Source organism: Scyliorhinus canicula, chromosome 9, assembly GCF_902713615.1.
Source record: "Scyliorhinus canicula chromosome 9, sScyCan1.1, whole genome shotgun sequence".
Taxonomy (NCBI): Eukaryota; Metazoa; Chordata; class Chondrichthyes; order Carcharhiniformes; family Scyliorhinidae; genus Scyliorhinus; species Scyliorhinus canicula.
Window position 1 is genome coordinate 181,309,443 of NC_052154.1, and position 18,205 is coordinate 181,327,647.

Genomic DNA, 18,205 nt, shown 5'->3' on the forward strand with positions numbered 1-18,205 from the left:
AAGTGTGAAAAAGAGATGGCTATTCTGAAGCAAACTTGTCCAGATCAGTTGTAAAAAATAAATATTAATTTTGTGTTACTATTCATTTGAAACACTAACTGCTGCAGATGCGGTATGTTTTCCGAAGGCAAACAAAATAGAAAAACTCTTGTGTGTTAGTGTTTTATTTAAGTTAGTCATAATGAGTACATTTACAGGAATATCTATGCATATTTTATTTCTTCTGGATGTTAAAGATCAGCAAATTATCAACTCTCAATAAGATGTAGAGTGGGAAACAAAAGAGAAATATGGAGCATGGGAAAAATGGAAAGTCTCTGGGGAAATTGGCATGATGGAGGAAAACAAGCAAAATCCAACTGTAGTTTTTTAAAAAATGACATGGCTAATAACACTTGAGAAGCTTAAAGTTTGAACGGTGTGGGGAAGAGATAGATTAAGAATATAAGTCACGACTTCCGGTGGCGGCGATACCTGAGTGAGCTGCACATTCGGCGGGCTCTCACTCCGGCGGGGCTTTAGGGCTGATTCCCCGCGATAGCGAGACCACGGAGCGGCAAAAAGGCGGCCGCGAAAGTGCCGGAGAGCGGGCTGCAATCGATGGAACCGTGGGAGGCCAGGAGGTAGAGAGAGAGAAAGAGACAGAGGCAAGGAGCAGAGGAAACTGACCTGAAACTTAAGATGGCGGACACACGGACCTTTCTTGCTCCAGGAGAAGAAAAACAGTTTTGGAGTCGCTGAAGCAGGACAACTTGGACCCACTTCAGATGCTCAAGAGGTAAAAGTTAAGGAGCTGGGAGAAGGAAGGCGGCAGCGAAAGTGCTGAGGAGCGGGCTGCGGCACATGGAACAGCGGGAGTCCAGAAGGCAGGAGAAAAAGGGACAGAGGCAAGGACCTGAAGAAAATTACCTGGGACCGAAGATGGCGGACACACGGACCCCAGACTCAGCAATCCAGCAGGCGCTGGATAACATGCTCCAGGTAATGAAATCCAGTTTTGAAGCGCTGAAGCGGGACAGCTTAGACCCAATCCAGAAAGCGGTGGATCGGCTGAACCAGAGGCTGGATGCGCAAGATGTTAAAGTTAAGGAGCTGGGAGAGGCGGTGGAGGAGCAGGCGGATGCGCAGACGGTTGCGGTGCTAGAAGTTGACGGGCTGAAAGAGCGGCAGAGAAGACTGCTGGACAGAGTGGAGGAGCTGGAGAATAGAGTCCGCAGGAACAACCTGAGGATGGTCGTCCTCCCGGAGGGAGCTGATGCCGCAGCGTTTGTAGCAGACCTGTTGAAGCAGCTGATGGGGGCCGAAGCCTTTCCGTGACCGCCGGAGCTGGAGGGGGCACACAGAGTGCAGGGGCGGCCGGGCGGACCCCCCCCCGCCCGATGGTGATTAGGTTCCACAGGTTCGTGGACAAGGAGCGGGTGCTGCGGTGGGCAAAGAGCGCCAGGAGCAGCACGTGGAACAACAGTGTTCTCCGCATTTACCAGGACCTAAGCCAGGAGGTGGCTTGGCAGCGAGCAGCCTTTAAGAATGTCAAGGAGGTGCTGTTCAAGAAGCACATGAAGTTTGGTCTGCTGTTCCCGGCTCGCCTATGGGTCACGCACCAGGGTCAACACCACTACTTTTCCGAGCCCGAAGAAGCGATGGATTTTGCGAGGGATCAGGGGCTGGTCCCGAAAAGAGGCCCCACGGACGCGAATTAGGGCCCGAGGATTACCGTGGGAAGGTACGCTGGATGGGCCTGGACTGCTGTTCAACAGTTTGCTGGGCTAAAGGTGCCAAGCGGAAAATTTGGGACTCTTTCCTTTGTTCACGGACATTGGTTTGGGGGGTTTACTTTTTTTTCTCATGGTTTTTTTTTTTCCCTTCCTTTTTGGGCGGATTTGTACTTTTTGTGCAGCTCGCGGAGGACACTGGAGCCGGCTTGCACCAGTGGGTTGGAGAGGGGGATGGGGCGTCGGGGAGTGGGGAGGAGGACGGGGAAACAATGGGAATGAGACAGGAAGGCGCCGGAGTGTTGAGTCACCGGGCTAGCAGATTGGCTAGTCAAGGGAGTCAGGTGGGGGGGAGATCACAGCCAGTGGATGGCAGGGGTGGGGGTATCGGGGAAGGGGGGGGGGTGTTCTGCTGACGTGGGAGGGACTTGAAATAGGCACTGGAAAGGAGGTCGATGGTGGAGGCAGCCAAAGGGCGGACCAAGAATGGCGCGGCGCACGTGCCGGGGGCCAGCCCAAGAAAGGCTATGGCTGACAGGCGTGGTGGGGGGGTGGGTTGTGCCCCCCCCCCCCCGACCAGGCTGATCACCTGGAACGTCAAGGGACTGAATGGGCCGGTTAAGAGGGCGCGGGTGTTCGCGGGATCTGAGGGCGGACGTAATTATGTTGCAGGAGACACATCTGAAAGTGTCTGACCAGACCAGGCTAAGGAAGGGCTGGATTAGCCAGGTCTTCCACTCGGACTTGGACTCGAAGTCCAGGGGGGTGGCAATCATGATCAACAAGCGCATGCAATTTGAGGCGGAGGGCATATCCGCAGACAGGGGGGGCAGATACCTGATGGTACGGGGCAGACTGGAGGGGAGAAGACTGGTGCTGGTGAATATATATGCCCCGAACTGGGATGACGTGAACTTCATTAAAAGAGTGCTGGGGAAGATCCCGGACCTGGATTCTCGCAGGCTAATAATGGGGGAGACTTTAACATGGTCCTTGACCCGGCTTTGGATCGGTCGTGTCCCAGAACGGGTAGACTCCCAGCAATGGCAAGGGAGCTGAAAGGGTTTATGAAGCAAATGGGGGCAGTGGACCCCTGGAGAGATAGACAGCCGACAGGAAGGGGCTACTCGTTTTACTCACACGTCCATAAAGTATATTCTAGGATAGATTTCTTTGTACTAAGCAGGGATTGTATAGGGGAGGTAAAGAACACAGAATACTCGGCAATTACTATCTCAGACCATGCCCCACATTGGGTAGACCTGCAGATCGGGGAAGCGAGCTACCAACGCCCGCAATGGAGGCTAGATGTGGGACTGCTGTCGGAGGAGGGGATCTGCGAGAGGCTTCGGAGGTGTAAGCAAAATTACTTGCAGGTGAATGACACGGGGGTGGTCTCAGCGGCGACCCTGTGGGAGGCGCTAAAGGCAGTAGTGCGGGGGGAGCTGATTTCAATTGGAGCCCACAGAGCCATGGCAGACAGGGCAGAGATGGATAGATTGGTCAGGGAAATGGGTCGGATAGATGAAGAGCACGCGGAGTCCCCGGGGGAGGTTTTACTCAGAGAGGCAGAGACTACAGGTGGAACTGGGGGCACTATCCACGAATAGGGCCGTGGAACAGCTTAGGAAGGCGAGGGGAGTGGTGTACGAGCATGGGGAAAGGGCTAACAGACTGTTAGCGCAGCAACTCAGGAGGAGGGAAGTGGCCAGGGAAATAGGTAGAGTGAGGGATGGGGAGGGGCGCAAAGTGGAGGACCCGGCAGGATTGAACAAGGTATTCCGGGACTTCTATCGCAAGCTGTATACTTCGGAGCCGCCGGAAGAACCGGAGGAGATGAAAAGGTTTCTGGACGGGTTAACCTTCCCAACAGTAGGTGGGGGGTGAGTGGATGAGCTGGGGGCCCCGATTAGAGTGGAGGAGGTATTGGGGGGCCTATAGGCCATGCAGTCGGGGAAAGCCCCGGGGCCGGATGGATACCCAGTAGAGTTCTATAGGACGTTTTCTGAGCTGGTGGGCCCGGTCTTGGTGAGGGTTTTCAATGAGGCAAGGGACAGAGGGACCCTGCCGCCAACAATGTCGCAAGCCACTATAGCACTGATATTGAAGCGGGGTAAAGACCCGGAGGCATGCGGGTCCTACAGGCCAATCTCCCTGATTAATGTTGACACCAAGCTCCTGGCAAAGGTACTGGCGGTTAGAGTGGAGGACTGCGTACCGGAGGTGATTGGGGAGGACCAAACTGGGTTTGTGAAAGGTAGGCAGCTGGCGGCCAACCTGAGAAGATTACTTAATATGATAATGATGCCCCCGGCGGGTAGGGAGGTGGAGGTATTGGTGACAATGGACGCCGAGAAGGCCTTTGACCGGATGGAGTGGGACTATCTATGGGAGGTGCTCGGACGGTTTGGGTTCGGGGAGGGATTGGTGGATTGGATCAAATTATTATATCAGGCCCCGAGGGCCAGCGTCAGGACTAACAGAGAAGTGTCGGAGTACTTTAGGTTGTACCGAGGGACCAGACAGGGCTGCCCGCTCTCCCCGCTGCTGTTTGCGCTGGCCATAGAGCCGCTGGCGATTGCGCTGAAAGCCGCAGAGGGATGGAAGGGGATGGTGAGGGGCGGGGTAGAACATAGGGTCTCTCTTTACGCAGACGACCTGCTCCTGTACGTGTCGGACCCAGAGGCCGGGATGGGAAGTATACTGGGAATGCTGAGGAAGTTCGGCCAGTTCTCAGGATACAAATTAAATACGGCCAAGAGTGAAATGTTTGTGGTACAGGCAAGGGGCCAGGAGAACAGATTGAGAGGGGTACCGCTTAGGCTGGTTGAGGAAAATTTCCGGTATTTGGGAATCCAGGTGGCACGAGACTGGGGCAGGCTGCACAAGTTAAATTTGGCCAGGGTGGTGGAGCAAATGAAGGGAGAGTTTCGGAGATGGGATGCAATCCCGCTGTCGCTGGCAGGGAGGGTGCAGACTGTAAAGATGACAATCCTCCCTAGATTTCTGTTTATTTTTCAGTGCCTCCCGATCTTTATCCCACAGTCCTTCTTCAAAAGAGTTAACAGGATGATCATGAGCTTTGTCTGGGCGGGAAAATCCCCGCGGGTGAAGAAGGCGATGTTGGAGAGGAACCGCAGCGAGGGAGGGCTGGCTTTGCCGAGTCTGATTAATTATTACTGGGCGGCCAACATCGCTATGATAAGGAAGTGGATGGTGGGTACGGGGTCTATTTGGGAGCAGGTGGAGGCGGCTTAGTGCAGGGGCTCCAGCTTGGCAGCCCTGGTCACGGCTCCTCTACCGCTGCCGCCGGCCAAGTACACCACCAGCCCGGTAGTGGTGGCGACCCTGCGGATATGGGGCCAGTGGAGGAGGCATGTAGGGGAGATGGGGGCGTCTGTCTGGGCGCCAATCTGCGACAACCATCGGTTTGCCCCCGGGAGTATGGATGGGGGGTTCCGAGTATGGCGGCGGGCGGGGGTGGGAAGGGTGGGTGATATGTTCCTGGAAGGGAGCTTTGCGAGTTTGAGGAGCTTGGAGGAGAAATTTGGGTTGGTAAGGGGAAATTATTTTAGGTACCTACAGTTGCGGGACTTTGTTCGTAGACAGGTCCCATCTTTCCCATGCCTCCCGCCAATGGGGATCCTAGACAGAATAGTCTCTAGGGGAGAAGAAGGGGAGGGTAGAGTCTCGGTTATTTATAAGGTGCTCATGAGGGAGGAAGGGTCCCAGACAGGGGAACTGAAACTTAAATGGGAGGAGGAGCTAGGCGGGGAAATGGAGGACGGGCTGTGGGCAGAGGCCCTGAGTAGGGTAAATTCGACCGCGACATGTGCTAGGCTCGGGCTGATTCAATTTAAGGTCGTTCACCGGGCCCATATGACGGTGGCTTGGATGAGCAAATTCTTTGGGACCAGCGAACCACGTTCACATGTTTTGGGCATACCCTAAACTGAGGGGGTACTGGGAGGGATTTGCGGGGATCATGTCCCGGGTGCTAAAAACAAGGGTGGTGATGAGTCCAGGGGTGGCAATTTTTGGGGTTTCGGAAGACCCGGGGGAGAAAGAGGCCGATGTTTTGGCCTTTGCTTCCCTGATAGCCCGGCGATGAATACTATCGGCGTGGAGGGACTCAAAGCCCCCAAAGACTGAGTTGTGGCTTGCAGACATGTCGAGTTTCCTGGGTATGGAAAAAATTAAGTTTGCCTTGAGGGGATCTGTACAGGGGTTCGCCCAGAGGTGGCAACCATTTATTGACTTCTTTGCGGGAGAGTGAGCGTCAGCAGGGGGTGGGGGGGTTAGAGTAGAGTAGGAGGGAAAATATGGCGGGTAGTACCGGTGGGAGAGGAGCGGGCTTGTGCAGTATATTACGATTGAAGTATTGAATGTATGTGGATGTTTGCACATTTTTGCCTTTTTTGCTTTCTTTCTGTTGATGTCTGTAACTGTTTCCAAAGCCAAAAACTACCTCAATAAAATTGTTTATTTAAAAAAATAAAAAGAATATAAGTCACTTTAGTTAGGCAGAAACAAGTTGTGACTGTTGGCATAAGTTGACTTGTAAGTGTAATATTGTACTCCTAGCAAAAGCCCGATAAGTAGAGAAGGTGCATTTTGAAATGCCAGGTGTGTGAGTGTGCTTTTAAATCATGTAGTCATCATGGACCAACATTCTTCCTCTTCTGCAAATCTTGATTCTGTATATGCATGCTAAGTTTAAAATAGTTTCATTCTTAATTTTCCTCTTTACCAAAAGGAACGTTAGGCGGTCTTTTCACACAAATAATACAAGGGGAGGACATTGTGCGAGAACGCGCCATTAAGTTCCTTTCCACAAAACTGAAAGTACTACCAGAGGAAGTAATGACCAAAGAGGTAGAAGAATACATCTTTGTGGAGTCTAAGAAGGTAAATCAAGTAGCATTTATAAATTGCCGTTGGGAAAATTCTAACCTTTTTTATATTTAAAAGACTGGCTTAAGTACTGTATGTAATTCGTCCCTGGTGGATGGAAAAGATCCCACAGCACTCTTCAAAGAAGACCAAAGCGAGACGGGTATAATATTTCTGAATGGTTTTAAGGTTCTGGTTGAAGTTAAGTTACTTGGATAATGCAGCTGTTGACTTTACAACAGAATAGATACCAGAAAATAATGTGTGTTGAAGCCACTGTGCTTGTGCTCCTGGATTGAAGAAAATACCCTTGTTGTTTTTGCATCGCTGTTCAACAACATTATTGAGCTAAATTGTGAGCTGTATTATCTGGTGTTAAAAATTACAAGCTTCCATCTTTAGAGAGTCAACACTTTGAAGTCAGTCACTTGCGTGCTCCAATAGAAGGCATAGTGTAATTAGAATTTAATGGATCCAGGCACAGGCATTGTTATGAAGGGAGGAGATAGTACAGAACATTGAGAGCTGAATATGAAAAAATATGAACAAATTGATTTAGTTTGCAACCTGCAACCACTGGCTTGAGTTCTAGTCAACATTTGTTTAAATTTTGTGCTACCTAATTACTTTCACGGGATGTTGTTGCCCTCGAGAAGGTAATGGTAGTGAGTTATGTTCTTCAACTACTGCAGTCTGTTTGGGTGCAGGTGCCCCCACACCGCTGTTAAGTCGGGAGTTCCAGAATTTTGATCCAGCACAACGAAAGAGTAGCAATGTATTTCCATGTTAGGGAACTATGGCAATTCCCATGCATCCACTGTCCTTATGCTTTTAGCTGGTAAAGTTTGTTAGTTGCTGCAGAAGATGCTGTTCAAGGAGTCTTGGAGTCATCTAGGAGCTGGGACAGACTTGGCCTTCTTGCATCAGTGATTGGGGGGGGCAGGGGGGGGTTGAATATTTGAGGTTGCCCGTGTTGGCACCACGAAGCAGGCTGTCTCGTCCCGGATAGGTGTTGAGCCTCTTGAGTCTTGTTGGAGCTGCACTCATCCAGCACAGTGGGGAGTGTTGTTAATGTGCTTTGTGCCTTGTTAATGATATGTTTTGCTCACTACAGAATCCCTAGCCTCTGACCTGCTCTTGTAGCTGTTAAGAGCACAGCTGATGTTAAACATTAGGGTATTCCAAAACCCAGAAGGGAATTTTGGAATGACTGCTTTTAACTGTATTTTGCAATTTGATATAATGTGAGGAAAGATGTGAACACACAGACTAAAAATGCACTGAACTACATTAATGGCTGTCCACAATATGATTAAAATTACCCAGTTCCAAGTCCCTCTATTTTCCTAGCCTTGGAGCTAAACCTCCCCCACCAATATCCCACTGGTTTTAAAACCATAAGCAAAATCCATCAATAGTTACTTATAGTGTTGCTTCCGATTTGGGATAGAGTCAATTGGCCTCTCAAAACAGGCTTTCTCCTGTTTTGTTGGGAGTGGACGCAACTTCCTGCTGTTTGGGCTGCTGTCTCAAACAGCTCCCTTGCATAGCACGAACTTGGCCCTGATATTTGTTCCCAAAAGACAAAATGCTGGAAAATCTCAGCCGGTCTGGCAGTATCTGTAAGCAATGAAAAGAGCTAACGTTTCGAGTCCAGATGACCCTTTGTCAAAGCTCAATATATTGTTTTTCCTTTTGACTTTCCCTGATCTGAACTAACTATCTCAGAAGTCTCCCTAAATGACCTTTATTGCATGAGCTCACCTTTAGCACACTGGGCTAAATCGCTGACTTTTAAAGCAGACCAAGGCAGGCCAGCAGCACAGTTCAATTCCTGTACCAGCCTCCCCGTACAGGCGCCGGAATGTGGTGACTAGGGGCTTTTCACAGTAACTTAATTGAAGCCTACTCGTGACAATAAGCGATTTTCATTTCATTTAATTTAGAATGTAAATGTGAAATTCACCCCATCTTCTCTTTTACAACGTTTACAACTTCTATTTTAACTTTTGACAACACTCCATGTCCCATTGTTACCAACTTGTCTTGGTAGACATTTGTTTTTTCAAAATAAATTTAGAGAACCCAATTAATTTTTTCCAATTAAGGGGCAATTTAGCATGGCCGATCCACCTACCCTGCGCATCTTTTGGGTAGTGGGAACGAAACCCACGCAAACACGGGGAGAATGTGCAAACTCCACACGGACAGTGACCCAGAGCTGGGATCGAACCTGGGACCTCGGTGCTGTGAGGCAGCTGTGCTAACCACTGTGCCACCGTGCTGCCCTGGTTAGACATTTGTTGACAGTGTTGCTCGGCTAATCAGCATATCAAAGCCCTAGTTCCACCCACCCAGCCAATCATCTTTTTTTCCCAATTTCCATTTTAAAAATAGCTTGTTTTTCCTTTAGACATTTGACAATGGTAGCACTATTTTGTGCATTTGAGTCCAACTGCCTCTTGCTCTTCCAACTGATGTATTTGGGGAAAATGCTGTCTAAAAATTAGCTATTGTAATGGTTGAGTCAGATTTGCACTGAGATCTGATCACAAAGATTGGGAAATTCCTTTCATCTGATCCCACTTTGTTGCCTAACTGTAGCCTTAACTCCAGATGAAATGAAAATCGCTTATTGTTACAAGTAGGCTTCAAATGAACTTACTGTGAAAAGCCTTTAGTTGCCACATTCTGGCGCCTGTTTGGGGAGGCTGGTACGGGAATTGAACTGTGCTGCTGGCCTGCCTTGGTCTGCTTTAAAAGCCAGCAATTTAGCCCTGTGCTAAACCAGCCCCTATTTGTGCATGTAAACAGATTTTCTGTCACACTTCTGGCAAAGCTATGACAGTGCAGCAGGAACTATTCTGCAAATTTCCTAGCCCAGAATTCTAGTTGTGCAAATACAAATGCAAAATAAGGAAAATGCTGGAAATCTGAAAGTAAAACATAAACTTGGAACTGGAAATACTCAGCAGGTCAGGCAGCACCTGGCGAGGGAGAAACTGAATTAATGTTTCAGGTCGGTAACCTTGACTCGTAGCTTATTCTAGTTATTGAATTTCATGGATAATATACTGACCTGGGTGGAGAGGGTTATAGACGACAAGGAGGAAAGTGGCGTTACAGCCACAATCAGATCAGCCATGATTGAATGGCGGAGCAGACTCGATGGGCCGAGTGGCCTAACTCTGCTCCTATGTCTTATGATAATTTAATGGAATGATAGAGCCGGCATGATGGGCCGAATGGCCTGCATCCTGCTCCTATTTCTTGTCTTAAAATTTCCAGCTCTTAACTGAACAAGCTTGGCACTTTGTAGAAGGCATGAGATGACCCAAAATAAATTATATTCCGCTGCTTCAGTTTAGCTTGAGATGCAGTATAATCTCAATTGGTGTGATGCGGAGCATATTTAAGTTTCTAATATTAGGAGGAATCAATGGTAGCATTTTATTTTCCAACAATAGAAATGCTACCAGCAAATTCCACTGCCACGCAGTGAGTGTACTTCGGTACCCATTTGCAGAACTCAACTTGGAGCGGGATCGCAGCATTCTGTTTTTTGTTAGTATAAATGGAGCAGTGAAAGATCATTTCTTCCATCAAGCCTGATATGCACTGTGTGAGCTTGCAGTGCGAAGGTGTTCAGCTAGCTCAAACCAAAAATGCCCAAGTGGTTGAATACTGAAAACGTTTAGTATTGACCTTATATGTTTTACAAATTACTGCAGCTTTGATTTTGAAACCCAACACTCAGAAAGAAAATCAGACCAAAGTATGCTTGTTGATTCACTACTTTAGAAACAAAAGCAAAATAACTTTATTCAAGTTGTTGGGTTTTCAGTTTTAATTTGGACCATATAAAACTCAAAAAAGGGCGCAGTGGGTTAGCCCTGTTGCCTCACGGCGTTGAGGTCCCAGGTTCGATCCCAGCTCTGGGTCACTGTCCGTGTGGAGTTTGCACATTCTCCCCGTGTTTGCGTGGGTTTCGCGCCCACAACCCCAAAGATGTGAACGCTAGGTGGATTGGCCATGCTAAATTGCCCCTTAATTGGAAAAAATGAATTGGCTACTCTAAATTTTTTTTAAAACTCAAAAAAGGGCTCGGATCAAACCTAGGAAATCAAAATTCAAATCTGCAATTTTGAACCAGTCTGGCCCCTCCCCCAAAGTTTTTACTACAGAAATGTAGTTTGTAATGAGCAGCATTTATTCCATATATATATATATATATGCATTTATTTTTATTTCAGGTACTGGATGATGTGACAGGAGAGGAGTTTGTATTGTTCATGAAGATTCTGTCTGGCCTGAAGAACCTTCAGACAGTCAGTGGTCGGCAACAACTGGTCGAGTTGGTTGCTGAACAAGCAGATTTGGAGCAGGTATTCAATCCTGCGGATCCCGATTCTGTCGACAGACTACTACAGTGCACAAGACAGGCAGTTCCACTTTTCTCGGTATGGCTAAATTTTATTTCAACGTATTTCATTATTTCTAACCCGAGTTAATTACTGTCTTGCCCTCAGAAGTGTGACCACTCCCTTAGCCGTGCAATTGGAAGAAGCCTGCAAATTCACAGTTGGATTTTTACCTATCTGTCTCTGTCTTCAAGTCACTCCGTGATAATGAATGGCTGTTTGAAGGTGGACAGATCCTTCGTTCTCTTTTTTAAAGAAATGGGCCTTGTATAGCTAATGTAGATTTTAATAATCTTATAATTTGATTCATGGTCCATGTGACCTGATGCTTCAGTAGTTAAAGTTTAATCGTGTTCATCAGCTGCTTTAAAATGTCAATTAGAATATTTCATACTGCTCTTGAAGTGCTCAGGATATTGAGGATGATTGTGAAATGTCGGATTTACTTTAGAGTATACATACCTTTAGGGCTTATTTGATAAGCCAGACATTCAAGTAGGGAGAGGCCAGGTTGTCGAAAGGAGCATTGAACAGGATAGGGATGAACTGTAATAGGAATGAGTTTGGAACCTACTATGGAATTGGGGGGAGCCAAGTGGGGGGGTGATGGACTTGGTATTTGGGGGGGTTTGAAGTTCAACAATGGGAAATGCTAGGTTTACATAGAAAATAGGAGCAGGTGTTGGCCATTCGAGCCTGCTCTGCCATTCGTTATCACTGAGTTTCTTTCAACAGAGATAGATAGGTTCTTGATTGATAAGGGGATCAGGGGATATGGAGAAAAGGCAGAAGAATGGGGATGAGAAAAATATCAGCCATGATTGAATGGCAGAGCAGACGTGATGGGACGAATGGCTTAATTCTGCTCCTATGTCTTACGGTATGGTCTTATGGTAATGGCTCATCATCCAACTCAATAGCATGGTCCCACTCTTTCTTCCCTCTCCCATATCCTTTTATCCTTTTCGACCCAAGAGCTATATCTAATTTCTTCGTGAAAATATATAATGTTTTGGTCTCAACTACTATCTGTGGTAGCGAATTCCACAGGCTCGCCACTCTGAGTGAAGAGATTTCTCCTCATCTCATTCCAAAATGGTCTACCCCGTATCCCGAGACTGTGACCCCCTGGTTCTGGATTCCCCTACCATCGGGAACATCCTTCCTGCATCTACCCTATCTCGTCCTACTAGAATTTTATACGTGTCTATGAGATTCCCCTTCATTCTTCTGAAATCCAGTGAAAATAATCCTAACCGATTCAACCTCTCCTCATTTGTCAGTCATGTAATCCCAGGAATTAGTGTAGTAAACTAACGCTGCACTCCCTCTATAGCAAGAACGTCCTTCCTCAGATAAGGAGACCAAAACGGCACGCCATATTTCAGATAGAGAACCGAGTGGAGTGGTGTAACGACAAAAGTCTCTCCCTCAATATCAGCAAAACTAAAGAGCTGGTCATTGACTTTAGGAAGCAAAGTATCGTACACGCCCCTGTCTGAATCAATGGTGCTGAGGTGGAGATAGTTGACAGCTTCAAATTCCTAGGTGTGCACATCACCAACAATCTGTCCTGGTCCACCCACATTGACGCTACGGCCAAGAAAGCACAACAGCGCCTATACGTCCTCAGGAAACTAAGGAAATTCGACATGTCCACATTGACTCTTACCAATTTTAACAGATGCACCATAGAAATAAGCCTATCTGACTGCATCACAGCTGGGTAAGGCAACTGCTCGGCCGAAGACCGTAAGAAACTTCAGAGTCATGAGCCCAGCCCAGTCCATCACGCAAACCCACCTCCCATCCATGGACTCTTGTCTACTCGTCCCGCTTCCTTGGGAAAGCGTGCAGCATAATCAAAGACCCATCACACCCGGTTTATTCACTCTTCCAACTTCTTCCATCGGGCAGGAGATACAAAAGTATGAGAACACGCACAAACAAGTTCAAAAACAGCTTCTTCCCCGCTGTTACCAGACTCCTGAATGACTCCCTTATGGACTGATCTGATCTCTTCACACATCTTCTCTACTGAGTAGTACAGCACTCCACATACTTCACCCAATGCCTGTGCCTATGTATTTGCGTTATGTATTTATGTATGTCCTATTTAATTTTCATGTATGGAATGATCTGTCTGGACTGTACGGGAACAATACTTTTCACTGTACCTCTGTTCACGTGACAATAAAGCCAATCCAATCCAATCCTTGCTCCTGTACTCTAATCCAATCGTTCTGAAGGGCAACATATTATTAGCCACTTTTATTGCCTGCTGCACCTGCATGCTTACCGTCAGTGAATGGAGTACAAGGACACCCAAGTCTCGTTGCACTTTCTCCTCTCTCAATTTATAGCCATTCAGATAATAATCTGCCGCCTTGTTTTTGCTACCAAAGTGGATAACCTCACATTTAACAGCATTATACTGCATCTGCCATGCATTTGCCCACTCACTCAGCATGTCCAAATCACACTAAAGCATCTCTGAGTACTCCCACCCAGCTTTTTGTCATCTGAAAATCTAAATCATTAATATATATTGTGAATAGCTGGGGTCCGAGTTCTGATCCTTGCAGTACCTCACTGTTCACTGCCTGACGTTCGAAAAAAGACACTTTGCCTTATACACTTTGTTTCTTGTCTGCCAACCAATGTTCTATCCATTGCAATACACTACCCCCAATCCATGCGCTTTACCTATGGGGGACTTAGAATACAGCCTTCTGAAAGTCCAAGTAAACCACAGCCAGTGGTCCCCCCATATTAACTACTAGTTACATTCTTGAAGAATTTTTAGCCTGAGCAGTAGCCAGGTCGGGCCAATGGATTTCAGACCATAATGCCAAATCTCTTTCAAACTGAAAGGAACACATGTGGTCAGGTCTTAATTGGAGAAGGTTCTTGCTAATCCACAACCTAATGTTGACTAAAAACCCAGACAGTGGCACTTATGGAGTTAAAGATTGGTGTTTGAGAGGCAAATCTGAGTATTGCCCATACACATGTAGAAGATGATCAAATATTTATGGCTGGCAGATGTTTTGCCAGAATGCTGAGAAGAGAGTTTGAGTGAAACGAAAGCAATAAGGACAACAGTGGGAACTGCCTTTCTGAATCAATCCACCAGATTGCCACTCTGAGGAAGTTACAGGTGTTGGACTTTTGACTGATGAAAAAATTTGTCGAGAAGTGATCATTTTTACCTGTGCTGTGTACATTCAGTTTTACTTGTGCTTACTTTTCAGAAAAATGTGCATTCAACCAGGTTTGTCACCTACTTTTGCGAGCAAGTGCTACCTAACCTAAGCTCCCTCACTAGTCCAGTGGAAGGACTTGACATACAATTGGAGGTAAAGGGTAGAGCAGCTTGATTTATTGTTTTTGCAAAATAAGTAGCTTTGATCATTTGACTTGTTCAATCAAAATACAAGGTTCCCTGTCAAATTTTTGTTACATTTGTTAAGGACTAAATTGTCTTTATATATGCTACCTCCGTATTCAACGTAAAAATCAGTTAGGTACAGCCGTTCCCTATTTTAAGTAGTCCCAAAAGAATAGTTTTGTTACTAAGTCGTTAAAAAAATACTACCGTGTATTTATTCTCTTTATAAATTTAGAGTATCCAATTCTTTACTGTTCCAATTAAGGGGCAATTTAGCATGGCCAATTCATCTATTCTGCACGTCTTGTTTGGTTGTGGGGGTAAGATCCATGCAGACACTGGGAGAACATGCAACTTCCAATGTCCCGGAATTGGGATTGAACCAGGATCCTCAGTGCCCTGAGGCAGCAGTGCTAACCACTGCACCACCGTGCCACCCTACTTTGTATTTGTTTTAAGTTGTACCTATCCTGTTATGAAGTAGTTGGGAACTGTGTGAAATGTTTGTAATTACTGTCTGCACCGGTACCAGCTGGGAAGAAGAAGAGGGCCGTAGCTGAGAAAATGTCCAATAACGGGACATGCAAAGGGGGAGGTGGAATTAATACACAAATTGGTCATTTTAAGGGGTGGTGCAAATTAACGTGAAAGTACAGGGAAAATCAATCTCTGAAAATATTTTGGGAATGTAATTTGTAGCTTAAGTTCAGAGTAATCAGGAAGAACCAAATGGATTGGATTTGTTTATTGTCACGTGTACCGAGGTACTGTGAAAAGTATTTTTCTGCGAGCCGCTCAACCGATCATTAAGTACATGGGAAGAAAAGAAAACACATAATAGGGCAACACAAGGTATACAATGTAACTACATAAGCACGGGCATCGGATGAAGCATACAGGGTGTTGTGTTAATGAGGTCAGTCCATAAGAGCGTCATTTAGGAGTCTGGTAACAGCGGGGAAGAAGCTGTTCTTGAATCTGTTCGTGCGTGTTCCCAAACTTCTGTATCTCCGGCCCGATGGAAGAAGTTAGAAGAGTGTGTAAGCCGGGTGGGAGGGGTCTTTGACTATGCTGCCCACTTTCCCCAGGCAGTGGGAAGCGTAGATGGAGTCAATGGATGGGAGGCAGGTTCGTGTGATGGACTGGGTGGTGTTCATGACTCTCTTATGTTTCTTGCGGTCCTGGGCTGAGCAGTTGCCATACCAGGCTGTGATGCAGCCAGGTAGGGTGCTTTCTATGGTGCATCTGTAAAAGTTGGTAAGGGTTAATGTGGACATGCCGAATTTCCTTAGTTTCCTGAGGAAGTATAGGCGCTATTGTGCTTTCTTGGTGGTAGAGTCGACGTGGGTGGATCAGGACAGATTTTTGAAGATGTGCACCCCTAGAACTTTGTAATGCGTTCTCCTTAGGTTTCTTTTTAACCACATCACTGGGAATGTCAAAGTTTTATTTACCTTGTGCTTTGGTCATGTCATCTTTAAATATCATATTAGGTCTGGATATCTTGGACTGACAATGCATCTCCTGATATTGAATACCCATCATTGGGAAAACGTGCTTCAGTATAAGAAGTTTCAATTGAAGTTATGGTGTCAGGCACATAGCTACCACTTAAAATGGGGAATTCCTGTATTCGTTTAATTGCTTTTAAATCAATGTGATTTTCCAGTTGCATCATTGTTTGATTAAGGTACGGATTCCAAATTGACCCCTTAAACCCTGGGTGCCTTAATTTGAGTAGTAGTTGAGATAAAAATGCAATTTTTTTAATGAAGCAACATTTGGAAATTTCATTGGTACCAGTGGTGCACAGTGAAAATATCAAGCTTTTTTAGGATTCTGTCTCTTGTGAGCTAAGTGTCAGCCTCGCTGAAAATTCCTGATTTGAGAACTACTGGGCAATGGTGAACATGTACGATTTATCACCGCTTTCTTTTAGAGTGCATCCAAGAAGATCTTTGGATATAGTTCCTCAAAATGTTGACCTAAATTCACAGATTAGTTTCAAAGCTAGTCTACTACAAAACCCCTTGCAGCTATGATTATTTAACTGTGCTTCAGTGTTAGCACGTTGAAATGTTTTTAATAGTGTTTGAAAGCTCTGTATTTTAACTTTGCAGGTTTTAAAGTTGCTGGGAGAAATGACACCTTTCTGTGGTGATATGGAAAAGTTAGAAAGTAACTTGAAACAGTTATTTGAAAAATTGCTGGTAAGCATGCAACTTCCTCTGGAATACATAATCGCAATATGCCTCACTAATGCATGCCAGAAGCTGCACATATTCCTACACACAGGGTCCTGTCCTTTGCAGACAGAGGAAACATGTCCACACATTGCGCCTTTTTTAAACTAAACACACACTTATGGAACAGTCATTGCCTGTTTCATTCCCCAGGGCAACGTCTTGACCAATCGAGGTCCAACTGCCCAGTTTAAATTTTAACAAAGTTAGGCAGCTAACTGTTCCATGCTACATTCTCCATGGCAGTGCCTCCACAATCAAAGTCTACTTGCCAAGCAATTAGCACTCATCTCATGCAGTATACATTGTTGTTCCCCCACTACCGTTAGTAATTTCTTGCAAGCAATCCTGATGAGTACACAAGAAGCTTTAATAGCCTGGTTCCTTTTTTCAGCAGTATGCGAACATATTTTGCAGATCACATTATTTGTTCTTTTCATAATTTTTACTTTGCATTGTTTCAAATAATTACAAATTATGTGCAAATCTTACAAATGCTGATCAACAATAACATGAAAAGCTGTGTCTTAAAATTAATCTTGAATTTCTGAACAACTTAGGAGTATATGCCATTGCCTCTGGAAGAAGCAGAAAATGGTGAAAACACAAGCAATGAGGAGCCCAAACTACAGTTTAGTTATGTTGAATGTCTGTTATTCGGCTTTCATCAACTTGGAAAGAAGCTTCCTGATTTCCTCACAGCAAAACTCAATGCAGATCGACTGAAGGACTTCAAAATCAGGTGGGACGAATGTTGCTCATTCACAATCTTCTATTAAAAACTGTTTCTCTTCTAATCTGTATTAGTAAACAAACTTGAAAGTGTTCCTCTTCTCTAGTCATTTGACATTTTTTTATTTGACTGAAAGTCATTTTCTTAAATCTAATGAGGAAGGTAGTTCAAGTTCCAGATAGCTGATGGTAAGCATAGATATAATTGCTGGTGATTATAACTGTATTTATCTATGTAGAGAAACTGGAGAAGCTGCGGTTGTTCTCCTTCGAGCAGATAAGAATAAGCAATTTGATACTTCAAAATTATGAATGGTTTGATGGAGTAAATAAGGAAAACCTGACACAAAGACCAGTAGCCACAAGACACAGACTTAAGTCAGTTACCAAAAGGACCAGAGATGGCATATGGAGGTATTTCTTCTGCAGGATGTTCGAGGCAGCTTCAACAGTAACTTGCAAAATGAAATTGTATAAATACTTGAAGAGGACAGTTTCAGGCTATCGAGAAAGGGGGGTGAGTGGGAATTGTTAGATAGTTCTACCAAAGAGTTGGCGAATGTACATTAGGCTGGATGCTCTCATATGCTGTATCATTCTACGATTATAATCAGAAAGATCTGCTCCAGGGATGGTCGGTTAATTAAATGGCAGTTGACTGAGGTGTGAGGTCGGTTCTGCATTTTCCAAAAATGAGAACGCTCCAGAGTGATCATGTGGGTGTTGAGGTCTAGCGAGAGGGACAGGAGCGTGCAAATTAAGTGAGCAGGGCCATGGGACGATGGTGCTGCAGAGCAGTAGGAATTTCAAACC

At 45.8% G+C, this 18,205-nt stretch overlaps 1 protein-coding gene across 1 annotated transcript in view; it reads left to right on the forward strand.

Annotated features, from left to right (window-relative positions):
• Positions 1-18,205, forward strand: part of api5 (apoptosis inhibitor 5) — a 49,191-nt gene that overhangs the window by 16,720 nt on the left and 14,266 nt on the right. Inside the window, exons 5-9 of the mRNA XM_038808274.1 lie at positions 6,469-6,620; positions 10,859-11,065; positions 14,281-14,385; positions 16,538-16,627; positions 17,221-17,402. Coding sequence (XP_038664202.1) covers positions 6,469-6,620; positions 10,859-11,065; positions 14,281-14,385; positions 16,538-16,627; positions 17,221-17,402 — 736 coding nt within the window. The remainder of the gene's footprint in view (positions 1-6,468; positions 6,621-10,858; positions 11,066-14,280; positions 14,386-16,537; positions 16,628-17,220; positions 17,403-18,205) is intronic.